Source organism: Charadrius vociferus, unplaced genomic scaffold (genome assembly GCF_000708025.1).
Source record: "Charadrius vociferus isolate BGI_N301 unplaced genomic scaffold, ASM70802v2 scaffold179, whole genome shotgun sequence".
Classification (NCBI taxonomy): domain Eukaryota; kingdom Metazoa; phylum Chordata; class Aves; order Charadriiformes; family Charadriidae; genus Charadrius; species Charadrius vociferus.
Window position 1 is genome coordinate 2,612,510 of NW_009650072.1, and position 22,920 is coordinate 2,635,429.

The 22,920-nt window shown below is 36.3% G+C and overlaps 2 protein-coding genes across 2 annotated transcripts in view; both read left to right on the forward strand.

Annotated features, from left to right (window-relative positions):
• Nucleotides 1-21,522, forward strand: part of UEVLD (UEV and lactate/malate dehyrogenase domains) — a 34,705-nt gene extending 13,183 nt beyond the window's left edge. The window contains exons 12-20 of the mRNA XM_009892002.1: nt 3,653-3,737; nt 5,612-5,677; nt 6,264-6,427; nt 7,880-8,006; nt 10,569-10,635; nt 12,328-12,419; nt 18,141-18,343; nt 19,806-20,045; nt 21,200-21,522. Of these exons, the coding sequence (XP_009890304.1) occupies nt 3,653-3,671 (19 nt within the window). The 3' untranslated portion in view covers nt 3,672-3,737; nt 5,612-5,677; nt 6,264-6,427; ... (4 more) ...; nt 19,806-20,045; nt 21,200-21,522. The remainder of the gene's footprint in view (nt 1-3,652; nt 3,738-5,611; nt 5,678-6,263; nt 6,428-7,879; nt 8,007-10,568; nt 10,636-12,327; nt 12,420-18,140; nt 18,344-19,805; nt 20,046-21,199) is intronic.
• TSG101 (tumor susceptibility 101) lies at nt 3,657-21,531 on the forward strand. The gene is made up of 9 exons (XM_009892001.1): nt 3,657-3,737; nt 5,612-5,677; nt 6,264-6,427; nt 7,880-8,006; nt 10,569-10,635; nt 12,328-12,419; nt 18,141-18,343; nt 19,806-20,045; nt 21,200-21,531. The coding sequence occupies exons 1-9, from the start codon at nt 3,725-3,727 to the stop codon at nt 21,287-21,289; spliced, it is 1,062 nt and encodes a 353-aa protein (XP_009890303.1). The 5' UTR covers nt 3,657-3,724; the 3' UTR covers nt 21,290-21,531.
• Nucleotides 21,532-22,920: the final 1,389 nt, after the last annotated feature.

A 22,920-nucleotide genomic window follows, 5' to 3' on the forward strand; every position in this document is an offset into this window, starting at 1 on the left:
CCTTCTGTCTTAGGGCTGTGAGACTCGCCAGCCTGCGGCTTTGTCCCGGGGGTAGCTGCAGGGGTCGTCGTGTCCACGGCCAGGCGAAGCAGTGGTAAAAGGGTTGTGTCCGGCCACCCGAAGACTATAAATTGAGTTAGTTTCTAAAGGGAAGTATGGTGCACCAAAATCTAAAATACGTCGTTATTTGTAGTCCTACGAAACTGTAGTTCTGCGTTAGGACGTTGCTATTAAAGGCTGAATGGAAACCATTTGCCTGGCTGAGGCTGTCGTGCAGCAAAGTGAATGAGAGCTGTGGTGTGGGTTGTTGGGTTGTATAGCGTCATTGCGTACACCGATTAAATGACGGTGGGAGGCAAGTTCAACTTCATTGACCAGGATAAGGGTGGGGTTTTTATCCCCCTTGTTTAAGGAAAAAACAATCTCTTGGAAAGTAAATCATTAATCACTGAATCATACAGAGACGTGTGTCATCGTGCCACTTCTCAGGTGAAAACTGGGCTTTGTTCAGCAGCTTGAAATGAACACCCCTAAAGCTGAATACTTAGAGGGAGCTATGGTTTTGTTTGGGGAGGTTTTTTTTAACAACATTTAATCATCGTATTTTCACAATTTTAAAATGTATTATGATAGGCATGGATCTGATCACAGCTGAAGAAACCTTATTAAAGGGTCTTTCACCTGCACAGAATCATAACCAGATTTTTTTATCAGCTTGAAAATGACTGCTGAAAACTAACTTGGTGTCAGAAAATAAGATAATGTATATATTTGTATACGTCTGTCTGCCCTAAATGAATTATTGTCATGCCACAGAAGAAACAATTTAATGTAGTCCAGTGTCCTCTTTCCCCCCAACTTGCCCATTTTTATACCCCCATCTGACTTTCTGTAGGTAAGCTCAAAGTGCAGTGTAGTTAATTGCACTTAATAATAGCTGATGAAAAATGAAGTTACTGTTTCACTGCTTTATGTTTCAAAAACAGTTACACTTTCTGTTCTGTAGAGGGAAGCTTAGTGATATTTCCCATATTGAATAGTGCATTGTGTGAGATAACAAAAGACTTAAGCCCTGGTTTCGCTGAACATAAGCACTTAATTTAACTTCAGGTATTTATTTACCTGCTGTCTGATCTTGAAAAGATTTATCTCTCTGTGATCCATTTCCTGATATGTAAAATGAGGAAGATGCATTTGCCATTTGAGAATGGAGGCGGGAAATAAAGTTTAGAAAGAATTCAAATTAGTGAGTTTTAGTTACCTTTGTAGAAGTCACTAGGATCTTGTTTTCCAAAGAGATTTTGACGTTTCTTGGAAATCCTCAACTACTGACTGTCTGAGTACAGGAAAAGATTGTCTTGTAATATTCTAGCACCCCTTAGAATGGAAAAAAGAAATAAGCACAAAAGATTATAGTTTGTGCTTTAAATAATAAAAAACACTGGAAAAGCTATCATTCTCATTAGGAAAACTTAGCCATATGTCAATTTAATATACAGAACTTAGGTCTTCTGTAGTTATCTGGATCTAAGTGCTGAAGTTAATAGCTGATGTAGCACTTAATTTTGGTTGTGTCAGTAGCTGGAATCCTACAAGCGTATCTCTACCAAGTAATTATTCATCACTCAGTGTAAAAACTATTGGCAGCAATAGTCTTTTTCTTAGTTTTAACAGACATATGAAAATGTTTTTTTAATTTTTAGGTGTTGGGCCTAATTTTTAAAAGTACCCCAGATAACCAAATCAGCCCTATCAACCACGGTGTACCCGACTCCCAGTATGTCTGCTGAGCAGGCAGGCGTTGTTTTATCTCTTCTTTGACTACTTGAACTGACTTGAGACTCCTGTGCCAAAAGTGGAGTTAAATCCTGCCTCTGAATCCTTGTGCTTGTTAGAAGCTTCAGTTAGTGGAAGCTAGTTTCTTTTTTTAATAGTGATTGAGCCTATATCCTGCACCTTAAGGTATGTTCCTATAAAAAGACCCTCTCTTTTTAAAGTAGCCGGTGACATGCTCCCATTCATGCTATATTAACACATTTAGAGATGTGGCTATGGGCTGCCAGTCTCTGGCTGGCCTAGCCAAAATTTCACAGACCTCTCTCTCCATGTTCTAGCAATGCCTGTTACATATTTTGCAGTTCTGCTGCGTGATGGGAAGTAGGGAGGAATGTACTCAAATGCTAGCAAAGTTGTCTCTCTTCTTTCAAACCCCTTCTGCCCGCTCCCAATCCTGCACCCACTTTCCAGAGGCTGAGATGGTTTCCTTGCAGCCCTCCCATCAAAACAGCATCCAGGGGCTGCCCTGACCTTCTGGCTGATTGACCTCTATACTGGTGCCTCCCTGCACATGCAGGCATCCCTACTAGAGTGATAGTAATCCCTACTAGAGGGGTTGCTTTCTTTCCCACAGACCAGTGTTTTGCAGACTTACCATATGGCTGTTTTGCTCTCGGTCATTTCAGGAAAATAAGTCACAGCATTCCCCCAAAGCGCAGGTGCGTTTTGTAGGTGGAGTTATGGGAAGCGGCATGGTGTGTTCATCTCTGCTCATTAAATAAGAGTTATCATGCCCAGGAGCAGCATCCTTGTCAATCTCTGTAGATAATAGGAAAAAGAGTTAATATCTAAGGTTCATAACTCATGAGTGTTTGTGGGAACAAAGGGGACCTTTGTCTGTGGCACCACGCTTTGCTCCTGGCTAATATCTGAATTAATTTGTTCAGATGTTGTTAACATCTGTGTGCTTTGGGTATCAGTCATTTCATTGTGTTGGGCCCATTGTCTTTCTGCCATGGTTGAATGAAGGGATGCTGCCCCTTAAGACATCTGAAGATTGTCATATTATTTTTTTTAATATTATTACAATGGAAACATTGTTAATGGGTATTGTTAGCTTCCTTTTAAATGGTAGTCATCAGGAGGGATGGCTACAAGGTTAAAGAGCTGTGCCATGTGGTGAACCAGCTGTCTGTTGCCCAGGAGCATCTCCTTTGTTGTCTGTGGATTATAGTTCGGAGGCTGTTAAATTCTGTAGTAGTGTATCTGTGTTTTGCAGATCTTTTGTGCTGTTACTCCCTACTCCTGATAAAGGGAAAGGCGTGAAACCATTATTGTTACTTGTTATTGTTACTTTGAAATGTCTGCTTTCTAGTTGATAAAATACATGAAAATACATGATCAATGATTGATAAATACTGCGATGCTTTCAAAAGTGCTATGAAAGATAGCTGAGGTTCAGATCCTAGATAATTGTGTATCATGGATGTTCAAAACATCACTACATTTGTTCAGAGATGCATTTTTGTTGTTTGGTTTTGTTTTTTTTTTTTAAAGATCCACATATATATCTTAGTGTTGGTTATGGTAGAACGTGGATGAAAATGCAATAGCTTTCCCCAAATCGCTTGATGTATGGACCCTTATTTGAGACTAAAAGCATCTTAACACCTTGTTAAGGTTTGGTAAGTTATATAGGCAGTGTTCAGTTAAGTAATATGGAGAAATAAATTCTTATTCCAAAAAAAAGAGTGAAGAAGAATGTCCATATATCAATGTAAATGCTCATAAATGCAGTCTATTGGGTAAAAATAAAACCAAACTAAATTACACTGAAAATTGTCTCTAAAGTAATTCTTTCTCTTTTGTTTTCCAGTATAAGTATAGAGACCTAACTGTACAGGAAACGACCAGTGTTATTACTCAGTACAAGGACCTCAAACCTGTCATGGATTCATATGGTTAGTCTGTACATGAGAAAATTTTTGTTAGTGAATTGTTCATTGTTTAAATATATTTAGTAGCTTTTGTGGGGGGAAAAAAGGAGATTAAAACTAGAAAACATAATTTGAGTTTCTCGTCTTGATCTTTGACATCAATACTTCCTTAGAAACACAGACAGTTATTTTCTAAAATAGACTCAGTAATATAGAAAGGTTATCCAATCTGTCAAGAAGTGTTGTTTTTCACAGCTTAACTTTTAGTTAATCACTCAGTGATGTTATATCAGTTCGTGTCCTGAGACTGATGGCATCTTAGAAATTCAGCTTTGCTGTCATATAAAGATATTTGTAGAGTTCTATTTAGAAAGAACTGTAAATCAAGGAACAAATACTTCATTAAAAGTAATTGTGGCAGTCCTTAAGAGTACGAGGAAAACATCGTAAAGTGTATAGAAAATTGGTACGAGGGGTTTTGTAATATAAATTAACAATGACAATCACTGTTTGTTAGCTATTTTAAAGGCTCTGACTGAATTTGAATGTATTAAATGAAGATGATATCTAGGGTCAGCTCCAGAGGCTGAGGGCATGGTTTCACAAGATATGGTGAGCCAACGTAGCTGCTGAGGTCATCCTCCTGATCACCTTTTTTTAACTGTTACCTGTGGGATTCCTCTGTGAGCTAATTTATATTACTAATACATCATCAGAGACTTTATAGTCTTTTGCTCTTTAAATTCTAAATCTGAATTGAGAAGTATTAAGAAGGGTCATGGACAGGTAAAAGATAAATTAGTTTTAACTTGAATAGCTGCAAGCCAGCAGCTGTCACAGAAATAAAAATTCGTGCAGTGACTGGAGAATCAAAAACAATAGTGAAAGGACTGTGATTGGAATAGCAAGTTTGCATAACAGTAGTGGTCAGAATTCCACTTGCTGTAGCAAGAAGCCTGTTTGTGTTACCTAACTCTTTCTAAGCTGCCTGAAAAAGGCAGAGCACAGAACCACTTACAGATAATTGATACTGTTTGGAGCAGTGAAATGAGCAAAAAGAAAATGGTTACATTGCCGGTGAGATAATTTTCAAGTTTATATTAATAATGAAATATATACCCCCATTTAAGTCCCAACATGTTCTACCTGCCTTTGCAGCACATTAGCGCCAAAAGAATTGTACACAGTAAGCTACATTTGAAGTATGACAAGAAACTTTCTGGGAAAATTAGGAAAATAAAAGCTTTATTACCAGAAGTTGATATATTCAGCCAAGAATAATCTATTGGGTTGAAAGGATGGGAAAACTAAATACAGCAACTCAGTAAATTGAGGTCAGGGTTCCTGTGCAGTTTGTGAACTAAGGCTAAGATGTGTCAGTGAGTCACATTTCTTCCACTTCACTATATTATTGTTTGGTTAAATTACCTTTACTGATTATATAATAAATGCTTGTGGCCTGATAATTTTCAGTATTCTTGCTGACCTGTTTGTTTGGAGAAAGCATAAGGAATTCTTTGCAATCCTAAAATGACAGTTGTTTTTTAAATTACGTTTGAGTTCAGATTATCTTTCTGGCAATTTGTATGATTTGCAGTTTGTATAGTTCCAACATGTTTTACTTGGTCTCTGAATGAGGAAACAGTTTTAAATGCAATGAAGGTAGTTTGACAATAATTAGTCATTTATTTCTCAGAAATATATTGTTCATAAGAAGTTACCTGACTGTAGACAATCATTTGCTAGTCCATAAATGTGCAAGAGCAGAACCTATCAAGCTGAGTTTATGTATGTGTAACATCTGAAAACTTAGGCTCATAAATAGATGGGGTGTAACCTGAACAGAGATTAATGTAGCAAATATGTTTGTTTTAAAAATACTGTTTGTTCCCTTTCAGTTTTTAACGATGGCTCATCTAGGGAGTTGATGAGCCTCAGTGGAACCATTCCTGTGCCTTACAGAGGTATGCATTTATTACTATCATCACCACCATTATTTTCCCAAATTACATGAAACACTGTTTAAATTTGTCCTGGTTCAACTTCACTATTTCAGTGATTGCTGTTTTCTTGAAATCCTTTACTTGTCCAAAGTATAATGTCTGAAAGAAATTGCTCTCTATTTTTGCTGTGGAATAAAATTTTAACATTGGGCATGGCTTCTTCAGTCTTGTACAGCCCTGTAACATCTCTTTTCTTTCAGTACTGTGTGTTTTTCAAGCTTCTCAGTGGAATGAGTGTTGCAAGCCATTTATTGCTGCAGCTAACCATAATTCGGATTAGGGTCTAGTAATGTTGCATTGTAGAACAAATGAGATAACCTTTTAGTGGTAAATGATAATGTAAATGAAAGTTAAATTATTCTGAAAAATGTTGAGTTCATAGCCATATTGTGAGGTCTTTGTTGAATGTTATTAGTAGATTTCAGCTTTGAGTCTGATGCTGTGCAATTGCATTTACTGAGTTTAGGAGTTTTTTATAAATCTGGATAGAAGAGGACAGTTAGAGAGTTGGAGTAACGTTTAAAATCTTTCAAAATATCTTTTCTAGGTAACACATACAATATCCCAATTTGCTTGTGGCTGCTGGACACTTACCCTTTCAACCCCCCGATTTGTTTTGTTAAACCCACTAGCTCTATGACAATAAAAACTGGGAAGCATGTTGATGCAAATGGAAAGATATACCTTCCTTATCTGCATGAGTGGAAATATGTAAGTATAGGGAACTTGAAATCCTCAAATTGCTCAGTTCTGAATTCCTTTAGACATAGTTGTATAATTTTTAACAGAAAATATAACCCTCTTTATTTGAGTTCTTAAACCATTTTTTAAATGAAAACAACTGCTTATTATTTGTAATGTCTTAAAAGTTCAGAATGTTGCATTCTGTTGTGTGGCTAATTGCACCTGTAGTTACATTTTGTCTGATTAAACAGCCTTCCCTGGCAGGGCACTGATGTGATGATCTGTGAGATAAGAACATGTATGGAAAGGAAATCGTAAATTCTGTGAAACATCTCTGGGCTGAAATTAATCTCTGTGACTAAAATGGACTTGTATGAGCACTTGGACTTCTTTATGTAGACATTGCTGGAGCTTCAACAATGTAGATATATTTGCTTTACCAATAAGCAAAAGCATTGAGCAGTGCAGGCCTCATAGACGTTTTGACCAAAGTATGGATTTGTAAAGAAGATAAACTGTGTTGACAAGGTCAGAAGAATGGTACAAGATGCGTAGTTCTGTAAAAAGCGATTAATGGAAATAAATTCATTAAGCATGGGTGGTAGTTCAGCACTTGCGTGGTAATAGTGGAAAATGAATTCCCAGATCAAGATGTAGGTCCTGCACAAGCAAGAGGATCATCTAAGATACAGGTGATACAGAATTAATTCCATTTGAGAGGTTGCTAAAAATAAGTAAGTGGAAGTATCTAAGAAAATTTGGAAATAAGATATTTAATCTGATGCTGCATTCATGCTGCTTGTCCTTATTTTGGTGAAAGGAAATCATGCCTATATTAAATGTAGTTATAAACTGAGAAGCCTTGTTTAGCTGTATTAAAGCAGGTTTGTGCCACTCCTTAGTGGTTAGAATGTATTTTCTCTTGAGCCATTCTGAACCTGAGAAAAAACTACATGCTCGATGAAACTGAAATATCTGAAAACTTAGTGATCTGTACTTTTTTCATGTTGGAGAGTGGCTTTAAGTTTTAAAAAACTGTTATAATCCATCTTTGCACAGTCATCTTCAGGCTATTGCCCTGTGGTTGGAACTATGTATTACCCAGTTTATTCTGAGTGTAAACACTACTGCAGCTGTATTCTGCTATACAGTTCTGAATACCAGCTGGCTGGGCTTGCAGTCTGTAAAGAAATCTATAAAGGAAGTTAATATGCACATATATATAAACACACACACATATATTTATATATGTGTGTGTGATATATATAGTTATATATATTATATATAGTGTTAACAATTCTATATATAGTGTTATATAGATTTTATATATAGTGATATATATCTTGTGGGTTTTTTAAATATTTACATAAAGAAAAGGATGGCTTTTGAGAGCTGATGGATTGTTACTGTTTTGTTATTATAGTTAGCTAAACTGTCTTTTAACAAAATCAAGAACTTGTGATTTGCTTACCCTTACAGCCCCAGTCAGACTTACTCGAGCTGATTCAGGTCATGATTGTTGTGTTTGGTGAGGAACCTCCAGTCTTTTCTCGGCCTACTGCTTCATCTAGCTACCCACCATACCAGGCAACAGGCCCACCAACTAGTAAGTGGTCATGGCTACTAATTTCTACAGACAGTCATATTTATATTCCAAAGCAATTTGTTGCTCTGCATAGTTTGCCAACAAACATTGTATTCTACTCTAGAATGACTTTCTGTAGTGCTGGCTAACAAATTCACTTGTGCTGTATTTTACCTTTTTGAAGTATGATGGAAGAATGTGTGTGTGTTCAGCTTTTGGAAGGGAGGGGAAAATCAAGTTTGTATTTAAAAAACACAAACCACACCCCCCAAGCCCCTCAAAACAGCTAGTAACCTGTGAACATTCAGAGATAACCTTAAAAGGAGATTATTCAGATAACTGTCTATATCTTAATTTTTTTTCTTCTGATAATACAAGTCCATCTGTTAAGTTTCCTGCAACCACTGATTTAATATGCAAAAGCATACTGCTTGGGTTTTCTATGCCTGCACTCCCGGTTTGTTTGTTGTTGGTTTTTTTAATAATTGCTGGCTGAATGTGAAAGAAATCTGCCTTGTGATTTTTCATTCTTCTCTCTTGATTTGGTACTCTGACTTAGTAGTCATTCTTACTTTATTGCAAAAATTCTCAAGACTTTTTAAAGTCTTCTATTTATTTAAACTTCTGAAGACATCTTATTGTAAAGACTGGGGATAGGTTGGTTGGGGGGAAAAAAGGGGAAGTGGGAAACAGAAAATCCTGTAAAATCTTCCAAAGGAGACACTGCATTGGGTGGAAAAAAACCCCGACCAAACCAGTAGAGAGTAGATCTATTCAAGCCAAAGACTGCAGGAGGTGTGTGGGGGGGAGCAGATTAGCTGCAGGTTGTTTAATGATCTTATAAGAGAGTTCTACATTAATTTAATGGTCGAGGAGCTGTATTTGAGGTTATATATTTTTGCTTTATTTTTAAAGTTGTGTCTGTTTTCTGTTGAAACACAGCTTTCATCAGATCATAGTGTTACATCTGAAAAGCTGCAGTACTACACTTTCCAGCAGAAACCATTTTTAACAAGGTCTTAGATTCTTAACATGCAAGAAAAGGGGTAGCAAACATAAATGGGAACATTAGGGATAGTTGGCTAAAGGTAAGCATTTGAGACTTTTTAGCATGTCCAGTGCTAGCCTGTGGGAGCACTAGAGGATTCTACTGTTCTGATTTTCCAAGAACAGTGGGTGTCAGTACAAGTGCAGTGTTAGGAGAGACTGTGACCTGTAGTGTGCTTTAAGGAGGGACCATCAATTGAAACACACTTGATTACTCTTGCAGTCACTCAATGCTAGCATAGCTGAAGTAATTTTAGTGGATACGTTTCAGGACTTTCACATTGCTAACAGCTACTTAATTTTACTGATGTAGTCAATTTTTCCTTATTTTAGAGATATGCATGTTTTGGGTTTTTTTAAGTTCTAGATACACTATTTAAGAGGAAATGAAGCCCTTTAAAAAAAAAACAAAAACAACCTATTTGATGTAATATTCCTAAAATTACTAGAAATGTGGAATAAATATGTTAAAAACATAATTTTTATAATAGAATTCTCAGATTTCCAAGAAGAAACTTGAAATTGCTAGGACAGTTAAAGCCTTAGACATTTAGAAGTGCTGATAAAAATTGTTTAAAGTATGACTTCTAAATGGCAGAAATTACTGGATAAGAACATGAATTGATTAGCCCTTTTAACAATCTAATGTTATGAAGTCTAGCTGCTCTGAAGGTACTTAAATTATACAGTTGTTATTTAGTGATTAGAGAACAATGGCTACATTGGAAAGGTTATTTTCTTTTTTTAGCTATTATGTTAAAAAATTGAGACACCTCTTCAGGTGTGTCAGCTTTAATAATGTGCCATTTTTTTGTGATCCCTAGCTGCAGATACTTTTTCTTACATACCCACATTTTACTTAGTACAACTACTTGTGGTGTATGTTTAAATCGATATCCATTTTTATCCATGCAGTGGTTAGTTTAATGATCAAGAAAAAAATAAATATGCAGTGAAAGGCGTTCTAGGCAGTTGTTCTATGGAACGTGTAATTGACTTCAGTTACAGTTCTCATACTCTCCCTCTGAACAAAACTCTTGAAAATATTTTAACAAAAGTTGATAGGTAGAGGTAGAATCTTCAGAAACACAAAATTTGCTGGTGTTTTGTGAAAATGTGCTTGCATACGGAAAGGAAATTCTAATTGATCAGTATGTGGAGGGAAGGTCTGCTGCAGTTTAGTCCTTTCTGTGTTTTGAGGGGAAGCAGCTGCCTTGGTCACTTGGCAGAGAAAGCGCTCACAGCGAACGTCTGCTTGTCCTTCTTGCCAAGCTGCACAAGAGCAGCGTGGGAAGCATGTGGGAGTGTTGTGAGAAGTGATGGTGTTAGAGGAGGCAGGGTACATGTTATTGAGGGGGTTTGGCCATAGAATGACTTCTCTTCCTCTTCTTGTTTCATTGTGTTATACTCTATTCATTGTTCAGTAATATTTCAAAAAGCATCTATCTGCAGCGTAAGTATATGTCACTAGTGTGATCTTTATATATATTAAACTTCTGAAAAGTAACTAATACACAAAATCATTATTTTATTTAGCTTCCTATGTGCCGGGCATTCCAGGCGGAATATCTACCTATCCAGCAGGAAGCACTCCAAACCCAAGGTAAGAACCCCTTTAAACCATCGCCATTTACATAAGAGACAGTTTCGCTGAATAGTATCTAGTTTTAGTTGCATTTTCTTATGGTATATTTGTTGTATAATTATGGTGTTATCAGTTTTGTGGGTTCTTTTAAAGTGAGGACTGAATTCTTGTTATTAGCCAAAAGAAAGTTCAAGAAAGGATTAGCTGTCTTCCTGTTGCTTCAAATACAATATACTTGGGAGATAAATATATTTTGAAAACTCCCCGATGTTATCTTGCTTCACTTATGTATCGGGTTAGTTTTTATAAGGTTGATATGTGTACGTGTTATAGAAAGAAATGTACCCCTACAAGTTGGGATTTTTTATTGGTGGTGTTAGTATTCTTTGGGGTAATTAGCAACTCAAAACATTGAACAAAACAATTGCTGGATGAATACAAACTTTGTCTCCAGCGTAAATGTGGACTTAATTCAGAGCACTCTAAGAGAATTTGGAGGGCATGAAATGATTTTAAAAGCTTTTTATTAATATAAAACAAGACTTTTTCTTTAAGTGTATTATATAATAGTTTGGAATAAAACTTTTCCAGAAGACTTGCGGTTCTGTCTTAGGAAATAGTAAGATGCTGATTGCTGCCTCCTTGTGTGTACCTACATTTTTTCACATAGTAATTAATTCTTCTTGTTATTAATATCCTTATGTCCTGATTTTGTTTTAGGAGCATATGAGTAGCTCTTATAGTATATAAAATTTTGATTAAAAAAATTTAATTAATTTAAACCCCCTTAAGCATTAGGAAGGTGGGGTGTTAAGTTTTAAGAGGTGAAAAATGGGAATTATGGCAAGTTTTTATCCTCCTTAATACATTTATTTAAAGTGCCCTTAATGTTTGTACAGAAATGTATAACAGGAGAACTGTTTTTTAAAGTAATATAATTTATGAATGAGCAGAAAGGTTTTAAGAACTATTAAATTTGCAATTATCTGGAGAGGCACAGAATATGCTTATTTTATATTTTACATCTTTTCTTGGACCATTTTGTTTACTTATAGCCATGATTAATACTCTGGTGTATTCAGGTGTTAGTTTCATACTGACTAATTTGAGTCCTTGTTCCAGTTGATAGTAAATGTATTTCATAAAGGTATTGTAGACTGTCATGTTATGTGTCATCTCGCAGTTGTTTCAGTGAACAAATGAATACTTTTGCTTTCCTTCATCCTTCAGAGCAGGGCTGAGAATTTCTGAAGGAGTTTCATCTTGCAGCCATATTTTGCACAATGTTTACATAAAGCAGTTCAGCAGTCATCTTGTTAACTATTCTCATATTACAAATTATTAAATTGAAATTGCCATTTGTGAGTTTGTAGCTAGAATAATTTCTTCTGGATACTTTTGGTTTTTTGGATGGCAAGTTAGAAATTACACGGCAAGACTGAAGAGAATTTGGAATGATTCAAATGCTTGACCAGGCAATAACTAGATAGGGTTTCAGACAAAATGGTAGTCTTCTTAAATCATACCAAAAATATAAATTGTGAAAGACGTTAATGTGAAAAGGAAAAGAGAAAAAGTGTAACTTGGCCTGCATTTTAAACATTTTATTATGTAAACAACTGTTTAACATGGTGACATAAAGATAATATACATGGATGATATTTTACAGATAGTTACATAACATTAGCATATCTTTCTTTGTCAAAACAGCTACCCAAACTATCCTTATCCGGGTGGCGTTCCATTTCCAGCAACCACTAGTGTTCCGTACTACCCTTCTCAGCCTCCTGTGACTACTGTTGGTGAGTAGCTTTGAAAGGATTCCTCTGAAGTGAAGCTTCCCTCTGTAACTGATACGTAAAGAAGGAAACTGGAAAAAGGAATGTATTGTTCTTAATCTGACCTTCCGAAGTATTGATCTTCAATTAAAAAAGTTATTCAGAGGAAGAATAAAATACATTTTAGGTCCTTTGCCTTATATTTTATTCAGTCAGGAACTTGATAAATTCCTGGGTTTGTGCGATGCATTGTGTGTGCTCTGTGAGTATTTTGAAGAACTCTTGAGTGTGACTACCTTAAGTTTTTTTCCCTTACTCTTTTAACTGTAGGTGACTTTTGATTGTCTATGTTGCTCTGTTCGTGATCGTGGTTTATAAAAATGCTTTTGTCCTCATTTAATCATTTACTGGACTCACTTTATTTATACTTTCTTTACTGCAAAAGTAGTAGCTATCTAAAGCTGAGGTTTCCAATGCATTTAGAGTGAGCTTCATTTTTACTGAGTTTCTTCTTCAGCCTATTCACTGTTGCTTTTCAATAGTCTTTACTTGTTACTTCCTTCTTTCTTCCCTTCAGCAGCAAGATCCTGGGGTGTTAATATGTGTCTTTTCCCGGTCTGCTATTCTGTGGCCCTGCGCTGGCAAAACACACTAGCTTAGTTTCTGCTCTGCATCTCACTTTTAGTGTATGTGTAACGGATTGGGAACCGGTAATAAAGGTCATCTAGTTAATTAGGAAGTTGGTGCAGTAACTTTCCAATTGGATGATAGTCCTTTTGGAACAGTTATATAGTAAGGACATAGACTTTTTTGTGACCTTGTTCAGAGTATCAATCATTTGTAGTCTCTTGCACCATAATTTAAAAGTGCACCATAATTTAAATTTAAAAATTAAAAAATTTAAATGTAGGTTCTTCATTTAATGTGTGAACTCCCAGTTACTTACACACACTCTTACCTCCAGAATTGTATGTATTTTGAAATTTTCATTCACACAAATGGGGACAAGGCAAGTTCACAGCTTGGCAAAGAAAGATAGAGGCTTCCACTTAAATATTTGAGGAGCTATTCTGGTGCTACAGAATTTGGAAACAATAAGTTGTATTCTTGTTTTGCCTGATCCCATCCTTTGTGTCCATCCTTTGTGTTTCAGCCTTCTGAATTAGAAAAGTCTTTTCTGAAAGTTGTTGGTCGCTTCAGTCGTCATCTCCTCTCTGAGGTGACATGTGTCTACTATGCACACTGCAAGAAAGCTGTTGTCCCACTTACGTAGCTCAAACAGTACGCAGTGTTGGGGGGGGCTGTAGTTGCATCCTTGAGAATTGATGGGTCTCCGCTTGCCACCATGTAGGGAGGCGACAAGAACATTTCTAGGGAACGTTGCCTTTCTGCAGCATCTTTCTCAAACAGATCCAGTTTTGCTTTTATCTTATAGAGATTTAATTTAATATATAGATATATCCTATTTCATTTCTTTCCCACATTTTCATCCCCAGGGAAGATGAACAGAGGTGGAATATCTGCCAGCTATCGCACAAGGCTCTTCAATTCCTGAGTTATACCATGTTGTAATGCCAGATTTTGTAGTGGCAATTTAACATTAGACTGATGCATTTGAAGCAGCTAGGTAAAAGTCATACACCTGCTATACATGGTTTATCTCTTGTTCCAAATTAAATGCAAATATGTCTCTTTAATCATCCACTGTATTTACAGTAGTGTTTGGGTTTTTCACAGTACAGTATTGTTTTTTTTTCTTTCAACTGCAAATGTTTATTTCTTACACAAATTGTTTGGCTACGGTTTATTGTGATAGTTTGTTTAAGATGTATCAGGTGCTGCAGCTTCAGAGTTTTGTGTGGGTGGTGGTGGGGTATTTGCTACAGTGAGCTTAGTTTGAATTGAAAGAAAGTGTTCGTTAGAGTAGCTTAATTTTTTAATAATAGCTGTTTTCTCAAATAGTCCTTCAGGCTTTTTCTTTCTGTTCAGTCATCTGCCATTAATTACCTTTCTGATGCAGTTACTAGTTTGATGATTCTGTAAGGTCACTTGTGAAACCAGACTCTGCCTCATAAAGGTTAAGGGTTGCAGTGCTCTGTGGATTTAATGGCTGTGTGCCATAAAATCTTCCTCAAGCTGGGCTAATTATGGAAGTGACAGAAAATGCTAAGGGTTCACGCTCTTTAACAAGATACATAAAATCTGATTGAGCTGTATTAAAATGATCCTTTACATGTTCAAAGACCTCTTTCTTATCTGTTGGCACTTCTACGTGAACCTTCATTGTCTTAGGTGTATTGTGATTTTATTTTTTTTCGCTGTCCTGCGTTACTGCTAAAGTGAGCCTTGTATGAAACCTCCCAGAGTGAGGGATATGAGGAGGGAAAAATGTAGAACTGATGTCTGGTTCTTTATGTTAGAGAATAATTCATTATGTAAAATAAACGGTAACTGAAATCCTGCTGGAAACTGACTTGGTTTAAGTTTGACTTCTCAGTGTAGAAAATACTGTTCTTTTCTCCTTTTCATAAGAAGCAGAAATGAATTCCTGGGTTTGTGTGTATGGTGCCATTTGACAGCTTGTGTTGCTGATTCTAATAGACAGTTAACCAAATACTAAAAATCACCTTGTTGACTGGCAACAGGGTGCATAGCTTAAGCTAGAACTGTAAGTCAAATCAAATGCTGGGCCATTTATATTTTCATAATGCTATATTTGCAGCAGTTGATTAATAATTCGATCTCTCTTTTTCTAGTAGTAATTAGCTTTTAAAAAAAAAAATTACACATATTCTGGTGCAATTTGTATGTCAGTAAAGTATTAACATGAGTAATTACCAAAATCTGATGTTTTCATAATTTTAGAAGAATTTGGTGGATTAGTAACCATGATGTCACCTTCCCATAGTTCCTCTCATGTCATTTGTGTAGCTTCATTTTTCCAGATATCTGGCTTGGTGTAGGTTTTATGGACAGGAATAAAGTAAAAGGCATAGGAAAGAGATATGAACTTATGCAGTCTGCTGTGTTAGCAGCAGAAGTCCAAAAATATTCTGCATGTTTTAAGAATTGAGGTGTGCAGTCAACAGAACTTGTCAAGAAGTTTGCGTTTATTAGTATAACAATACCTACAGATACTCCGAATAGATTTATTTTTTTTTTTTAAATTATGATGAGATCCTAACAGAAAATTGTTAATTTTCCCATTCAGATGCTTGTTACTAAAGGCAGAGTTTAGATTTTTAAACTATGTTCTGGATTGTTGCTAATTATCAGGAAGATACCCAACCTACCCCAAGAACACTGTAACGCTGAGATTTCACTTAACAGCCAACCCTCTTCCTGAATAACTCTAGTAAAATTATTGTAATCTTATTTCTGGCTAATAGTCATTTAGTTACTGACTACTATCAATAATACATTCAAAAATACATTTATAACTGTTTATCTTAGTGTAATTTACTCTAAAAATACCAGTCTTTGAACTACTGTGTTTAAAAGGCAAAATTAATGTATGGTTTGAGTTGCTTGTTTGCTTTTGCTTCTTCTGAGAACCTGTGATTATTAAGAAAGGTGAAGAGGTTGATGGGATTTCAGCTGGCTTGAGACAATTTTCTGAACCTTTGGGAAGCAAAAACAAAAGATAGGCTAATGATTTTGTCTTTAGCTGCATAAGATTAACGGGACCCTTGATGAATATTTTTTCACTTTGTAGTTTTTTTGAAATCTAGGATACTGGGAAATAGGATGTATGTAGTGCCATAACAATTTTGGGGTTTTGATAACTGTGTCTCTGGATACAAAGATACTCTGGTAAGATTTCTCTTTGCAAAATTTCTTTCCAGTTACAGAACTTCAGATCTCTTTATGATTAATCCATAAAAGTTGGAAAGCTTAGGCACAAAACCTACTATAATTCTTGCTTGATTAGTAGTTGTTACAATCCAGTTGAAATGTCACTGATCTAAAAGGTGTGAGGCATAAGCACAGGGAAACTGTGCTGCTCTGGTTTTTCTTACAGAAGAATGGTTGAAGCGGTTTGAGATAAACACGGATACAGTTCTGCAGCCAGTAGCCGCTACTTCATGTTCTCCAGAGCAATCAGATTTTCCTGGTCTGCAGATACACAACATTTCCTGTGACAGACATAAAGGATTTACCTTTCTATTTAAAAAAGGTGTTAGTGATAGACTCTTGACATTAGGTAATCTCATTGAAAGGTCGATTTGCAAAAGCAATAGTAATATTCAGGCTTAAATGTGAAAGCCTCTAGTGCTTCAGAGGGAGAGGGACTAATGAAATATATTAGAGAGGTTTTTTTCTTCTACTATATTTGCTAGTATTGCTGCATTGAAATGTGATTTAATAAATGGAAATTACAAGTTGTACCTAGCAATCAAAACAATCAAAAAAGATAGTAACCTCACTTCTTGTGACTCAGTTTCATAGCAGCCTCTGTCCCTGTTTAACTGTAACATTGATCGTTTATAGAAGCTGGTTATAAAATACTAGAACAATATTGGTTAGTAGTTAGTTTCGCTACTACTAAAATTACTACCCTTAATTTCTGGGCACGATGGACCAAGTGAAACTGGCAAATTAGTACACCTGCAGTCAAATTGTATGTTATCATCTTTGTCTTACACTTACCTAAAATAGCTATGCTTGCTTTTGTTAGAATCAAATTGTATAACTAATTCCACGGAATCTCTGTATGCTTGACTAATACTCTTTATTCGACTAACATTAAAGAAGTTCTTCATGGGTGTTTCAACACCACTACCTAATTTTATAAACCATGCTCCCCCCAACTCTGCTCCAATTACAATACCATCCTGCAGAAGTTTAAAAAAAGAAATGGTAGGCCCAGTGTAACACTGAACATGTACCTAAAAGACTGCCATCTCATTTTAGTCTGCCAGAATGTATCTATAAACCATATGCTAATATGATTGATTAGCATTTCTCTCTCTGCTTCGTAATTTTTAAATAAATGTTGCTCGTTTAAAGTAAGATTACCTCGATAACAAATGTTCTATATTAATGCTGATTGGTTTACTGCCCTCCATACCTGCCCTAGGATGGCTGAATGATTGTGAAACCAATTCAAAAGACTAGTTCATATTGTAGGTTTTTAATCACTGGACAGTAACTTGTCAGTTAAACAGACCCTGCTATTAGATCTTCATAAATATAAAAAGGCAACAGTTAAGATCTTTTTCACTGAAAATTACTTTTGTTAGCTTAGTGTTTATTTATTTTTATTCATCTTAAAAAGAACCCTAGTAATTGGCAAGCCTCAAGACAGGGCATCTATAGGCAAATTCACTGTCTCAAGCCAGCTGTTACATTAATTGTGGTTGAATACGTGTATCCATTAATTCCTATAGAGTTTACCAGAAAAATATTCTTCTTTTAAAGACTCAGACTAACAACATTTGTAGACTTCAGGGGAAATGGTTGGCCGATTTTTAAATTAAAGGAAGATTGAGCATATGGGAATAGTGAAGTGAATGAATGGATGCATGCTCTGAAATTTACTTGTGTACATCTTAATGCGTTTAATCTCACTGTGGTCTCTTTGCCGCTTCTGAAAATTATGGTAACCAGTTTATTTTACTGTCTCATATTGCTCAAGTACGTACAGCAAGTTAGCCGCTTTTTTTTTTTTTTTTCCAAACTGCCTTTATACTGAAGCCAGGGCAGAAGAGAGTTAATTTTGTGCTTGTGAATTTTCTTGTGCAGGACCCAGTAGAGATGGAACTATCAGTGAGGATACCATTCGAGCTTCCCTTATTTCGGCAGTCAGTGATAAACTGAGATGGCGGATGAAAGAAGAAATGGATCGTGCACAGGCGGAACTCAATGCCTTGAAACGGACAGAAGAGGACCTGAAGAAAGGACACCAGAAACTGGAAGAGATGGTGACTCGCCTGGATCAAGAAGTGGTAAGTTGAGATGAAACACTGCTCTGTATCTGAGTATTCCTAGTAGTGAACAGAAGCATGTACTTAATTCATTATTAAGCATGATAGAAATATCAAAGCTTCCAGTGTATTGGTTTTTAAATATATATTCTCCTTCTCAATTGAGTGCGTTCACGCTGAAACAAGTCAGAAATAGCAGTGAGTGTAAGATGCGTTGTCCTGTATGTATCTTATAAATGTCATTGTTTGGTAGTCGAGGAACAGTGTTATTTTTCCCCATTCTCCCTGTGAAATAGGTCAGTGTTGTGAGATTATTTCATAGTTGTGTCTCAGTTTCTGAATAATAACATTCTCTAGCTGCACTAGAGAACATTTCAGTGTCGTAGTGCAGACGCTGATTTTAGTCGCCGCTTCCTTGTACAACCTTCAGACTCTTCCTTTCTCACACAAGAGTCTCTCCTACTCAGTATGCTCAGAAGTTCCTGCAGTTTTTCATTAAGGTCTGACATCTGCTTAGTCCCTCTGCTCCCTGCATTACTGCTTGGTAGTAAGATTTTGGGATTGATGAGCAGTTTCTGAAACGAGCTCAGTGCTCGGATATGGTTTTAAAAAAAATAACTAGCAATTATTAATAAGGACTAGAGAACAGGTGATACTATTATGTCACTATATAAATCTACAATGTACCCACTGTAAATGTAGTGTGTAATTGTAGTCTTTCCCGTCTTGGAAAGAAAGGACATAATACAACTGTGGATGTTTGATGCAAAGGCAAGAAGGATGATCCAGCATATCAGACAGCTTCCATATAAAACATGACTAAGTAAGCTAGGACTTCAGTTTGGAAAAAAGCCAGTGGCGACAGAGTGTGTGGAATATGATAATGGTCCGTACGGCTTTGAGTGATAGGAGGAAAAACACAGTGGTGTACAGTCTCTTCTAGTGTGTGAGCTGTGATACATCAAAAATATCAGGAGGCAAATTCAAAAGTAGCAAAAGGAGGTATAGATGCAGTTAAATTATAGTTACCATTACTGGGTAAAGCCAGCATCTTTTGTTTCCTGTTACCAGTTAAGTGTTTGATCCATGCTCAGCAAACTTGTGTAGGAAGTTACTCCAAAAGACACATTTCCGAAGAAAATAATTATTCTGACTTTGCTTTTATTATCATTAGCTAGTTTAAATGTTTTGTTCTTTTTTTTTCTGTGGCACCTTCAAAATACTTAAAGGCTCTTAGAATGCCTTCTCTACAGTTATAATTTCATAATGGATAGACATTGTCTAAAACAGCCTTTACTCTTTTACAATGAAAGAATCTGAAATCTGTAGATTGGTAGCTCTTTCCTTTGGTAAAAATCATAATAGAAATGAGTAGAGAAGTAAAGAATCAAATCTAAAAATCTTTCATCTTGACAGTTTTATCATAAGAAGACATTAATCTCTTGAGACCTAAGAAATAAACAAAAATCTTAATTGTTTTTAGGCTGAAGTTGACAAGAACATTGAACTTCTCAAGAAGAAGGATGAGGAGCTCAGTTCTGCTTTAGAGAAAATGGAAAGCCAGTCAGAAAATAATGACATAGATGAAGTTATTATTCCGACAGCACCGCTTTACAAGCAGATCCTGAACTTATATGCAGAGGAAAATGCAATTGAAGACACCATCTTCTATCTTGGGGAAGCATTGAGACGTGGAGTGATAGACCTAGATGTCTTTTTAAAGGTAGGTTTCTTGGGATGTTTTTGAGATGTGCATTTTAAATGTGTTTAAATAATTTAAACTCTTTTGTTCAGCTAATTAATATTAGTGAATTCTTCACTGAAAAGGATCCTGTAAGAACATGAATACTTACATGTTGAAACATAAGTTTTAAAAGAGGAATTTCAGAATTAAGATAAAAGACCAATTATAAAAGCATTATAAATACAAAGTCATTTATCATTAGATGGATGCAACAGTGTTGACATAAGCTTTGTGTTGCACTTGCATTCTAATTCAGGAGAAACTAACTTGAAGGGTGATCGGAGTGTTCAGACAGCTTTTCACTTGCAGTCTTTGGATGCCTCTGCTGAAGCAGCCAGTGGAGTTCTGGAATCGTAAAGGGGAAAAAAAAAAAACCCAGCTAGTTTTGCCTCTAGCAGAGACCTTCTTAGACAAATTGTTCCCTTTCTTTGCTGTCCTTAATACTGGAAGTTTTCATAATGTCCAATCTAATAACCTTTTTTTATTTTGAACTTAGGTGCATGGTGATGGCACGTGAAATAAACACAGACATGTTGTTGTTTTGGAAAGATTATAACCACTTTTTTAATGTAGAATAAAACTACACAAAATGTGTATGTCAGCATAATTAATGTTGCCACTGGAACTGGAAAGATTAGTGTGCAGAAGTGTTAATAGTCTGTACTGGGGCCATTGGGTAACAGGAGTTACCAGTCCTTCCTTTTTCTAACAGTTGAGGTTGCCCTCGAGTTACCACTTAAACTTTGTTTTTAACATCCAGTGTACAATGCACTGTGTAGAGACTTATTATTTCTTTCTTATGTAGCTTGCTGGTTCTGTTTATCTACTGTTAAAAGAACTGTTCTCTGCCCCATGGGAAGTGCATTAGTCTGACTTCACCTTGGAGTACATATTACTACTTTTCGCTTTGATAAGAATATGTGCAGAGTTAATAATTAAAATCGCAAAAAATATACTATAGTGATTGCATCTGCAAGTCATGCTGTTTAGTAAACTAAGGCATTTAGTGTTTCCAAAAGACTAACATCCTGTTCGTCATGGAATGTGTCATGCTTTGACAATTTGTATTGCGATATAATTAAGATATCAAAACTTTCCCGATAACCAGCTGTTCTGATTCTTTCTTTCTGCAGCATGTACGTCTTCTGTCTCGCAAGCAGTTCCAACTGAGGGCATTAATGCAGAAAGCAAGAAAGACTGCTGGACTCAGTGATCTCTACTAAATTCTCAGACTTAACCTGGGAAGTTAGATTTCCTTATGAAGCAGCCATTCTCTTGATATTTCTCTTAATCAGTAGGTGCCCAGAATAAGTTATTACATCATTCAAGTGTAAGATATTTTGAATTAATAATATATTTTCTTTTTGGTAAAGACTAGCTTTTATTAATGCACTTTCTATCTCCTGTAATCTTTGTGCTGGTGGACTTACGCTGAATAAAACTTGTTGCATATTTTCTTCCTCTACAGAACTGTGTATGATGTGCTTTCTTTGCAAACAAGCCTGGCTTACGCAGTGTCAGCTTAACCGTACTTTCTGTTTACTTCTGAGATTTGGAAGACATTTCAGTGTCCCAAACTGGAAAAATTCATGTTTCACTGTAATTAACCTTTGTTATGACCAATGAAAGCTGGAAACTCAAAATTTCAAGGCCCTGCTGTTGGACCTAGCTGTTGACATCCAAGGATTGTTTTCTTGAAGTGAGCTTAGTAACCATTATATTGACTTGCCTATTCTACTATCAGGTTATGGTCATAGCGGAGTATACCTTATGGTGCCTTAAGAAGCCTTGATGTATATTGTGTTTTTCACTAGAAAACACTAGGAAAAAGAAAGGCTGCTGCATTCGGTGTTGCGCTACCTGCCAGGCAGAGGATGCTACACCTCAGAATGCCACAGGAAGCACAGGGTCCAGCTGCGTTAGCTGGGACAGAGCGCATAGTGACAAGACTGGTGGTTAAACACCGCACTGTCTGTGAAAGAGGGTACTTTGTACAGAGCACCTCCCAACTTAGAGTGCTGTAGGGATTCATGCTGCTGCTCTTGCTGCCTCGTAGCAGCACGCTGCTGTCATCCTCTATTTGCTGTTGTAGGCTGCCTCAGCAAAGCTAGCTTGAAAACCAAAGTTTCTTGGTCTCAGCCCAGTAATCAGTGTAGCCCAAAACCGAGTGTCTTAAGGCTTTTCATGTTACCATTGGATCTGAAGAGATTGGTGTTTGTATTAAAAAGCTGGGTGAGACTTCATGTAGTAAAAAATTGTAAGTACTGTGGATCTTCTGAAAACTTTGAAAATGGCTTCGTATCACCTTCCTGTCATCTGCATAAAACGCTATTGCTATGTGCTCTCTTTCCAGGTGCTGTTTTGGTCACATGGATATGAGAGAAAGTGGTACACTAGCTACAGCTTTTAATGCATTACTGAAGTTTCTTCATGAGCACTTTCAGCTTATTCCTGAGAAGTAGCACCAGCTGCAGTCCATATTAAAAATATACCCTGGTCTTAATCAGGTGGTCCATTGTCATTTTTAGGCTACATGCTGTGTCCTAATGTTAGAAAAAGATGAGATTAAAGCCTTTCCCTCTTCACTGTAGTGAGGTGTATTGTTTTAAAATATTAATCACAGAGAAGATGATTAATTTTTCCTTATCTAAGTTAATATAGACTTCAAGGAGTAACTTTGGTCATTGTTTCTATGCACAGCCACTATTGCAGATGTGATGCTTTTCTGTGCTTGGCAGCAAGTTGACTATTTGTGAATGTCCAATACTTGATGGGGAGAGATTTCTCCCTGCGTGCATTTTTGTGTGTACCGGTAAGAAAGATGTTTCCTTTGTTGGAGTGTTTCTCCCCTCTC

Coding starts and splice junctions, on each gene's coding strand:
- TSG101 (XM_009892001.1), top strand. Junction 5,678..6,263: donor CATTCCTGTGCCTTACAGAG/GTATGCATTTAT, acceptor TATCTTTTCTAG/GTAACACATACAATATCCCA. Junction 20,046..21,199: donor ACCTAGATGTCTTTTTAAAG/GTAGGTTTCTTG, acceptor TTCTTTCTGCAG/CATGTACGTCTTCTGTCTCG.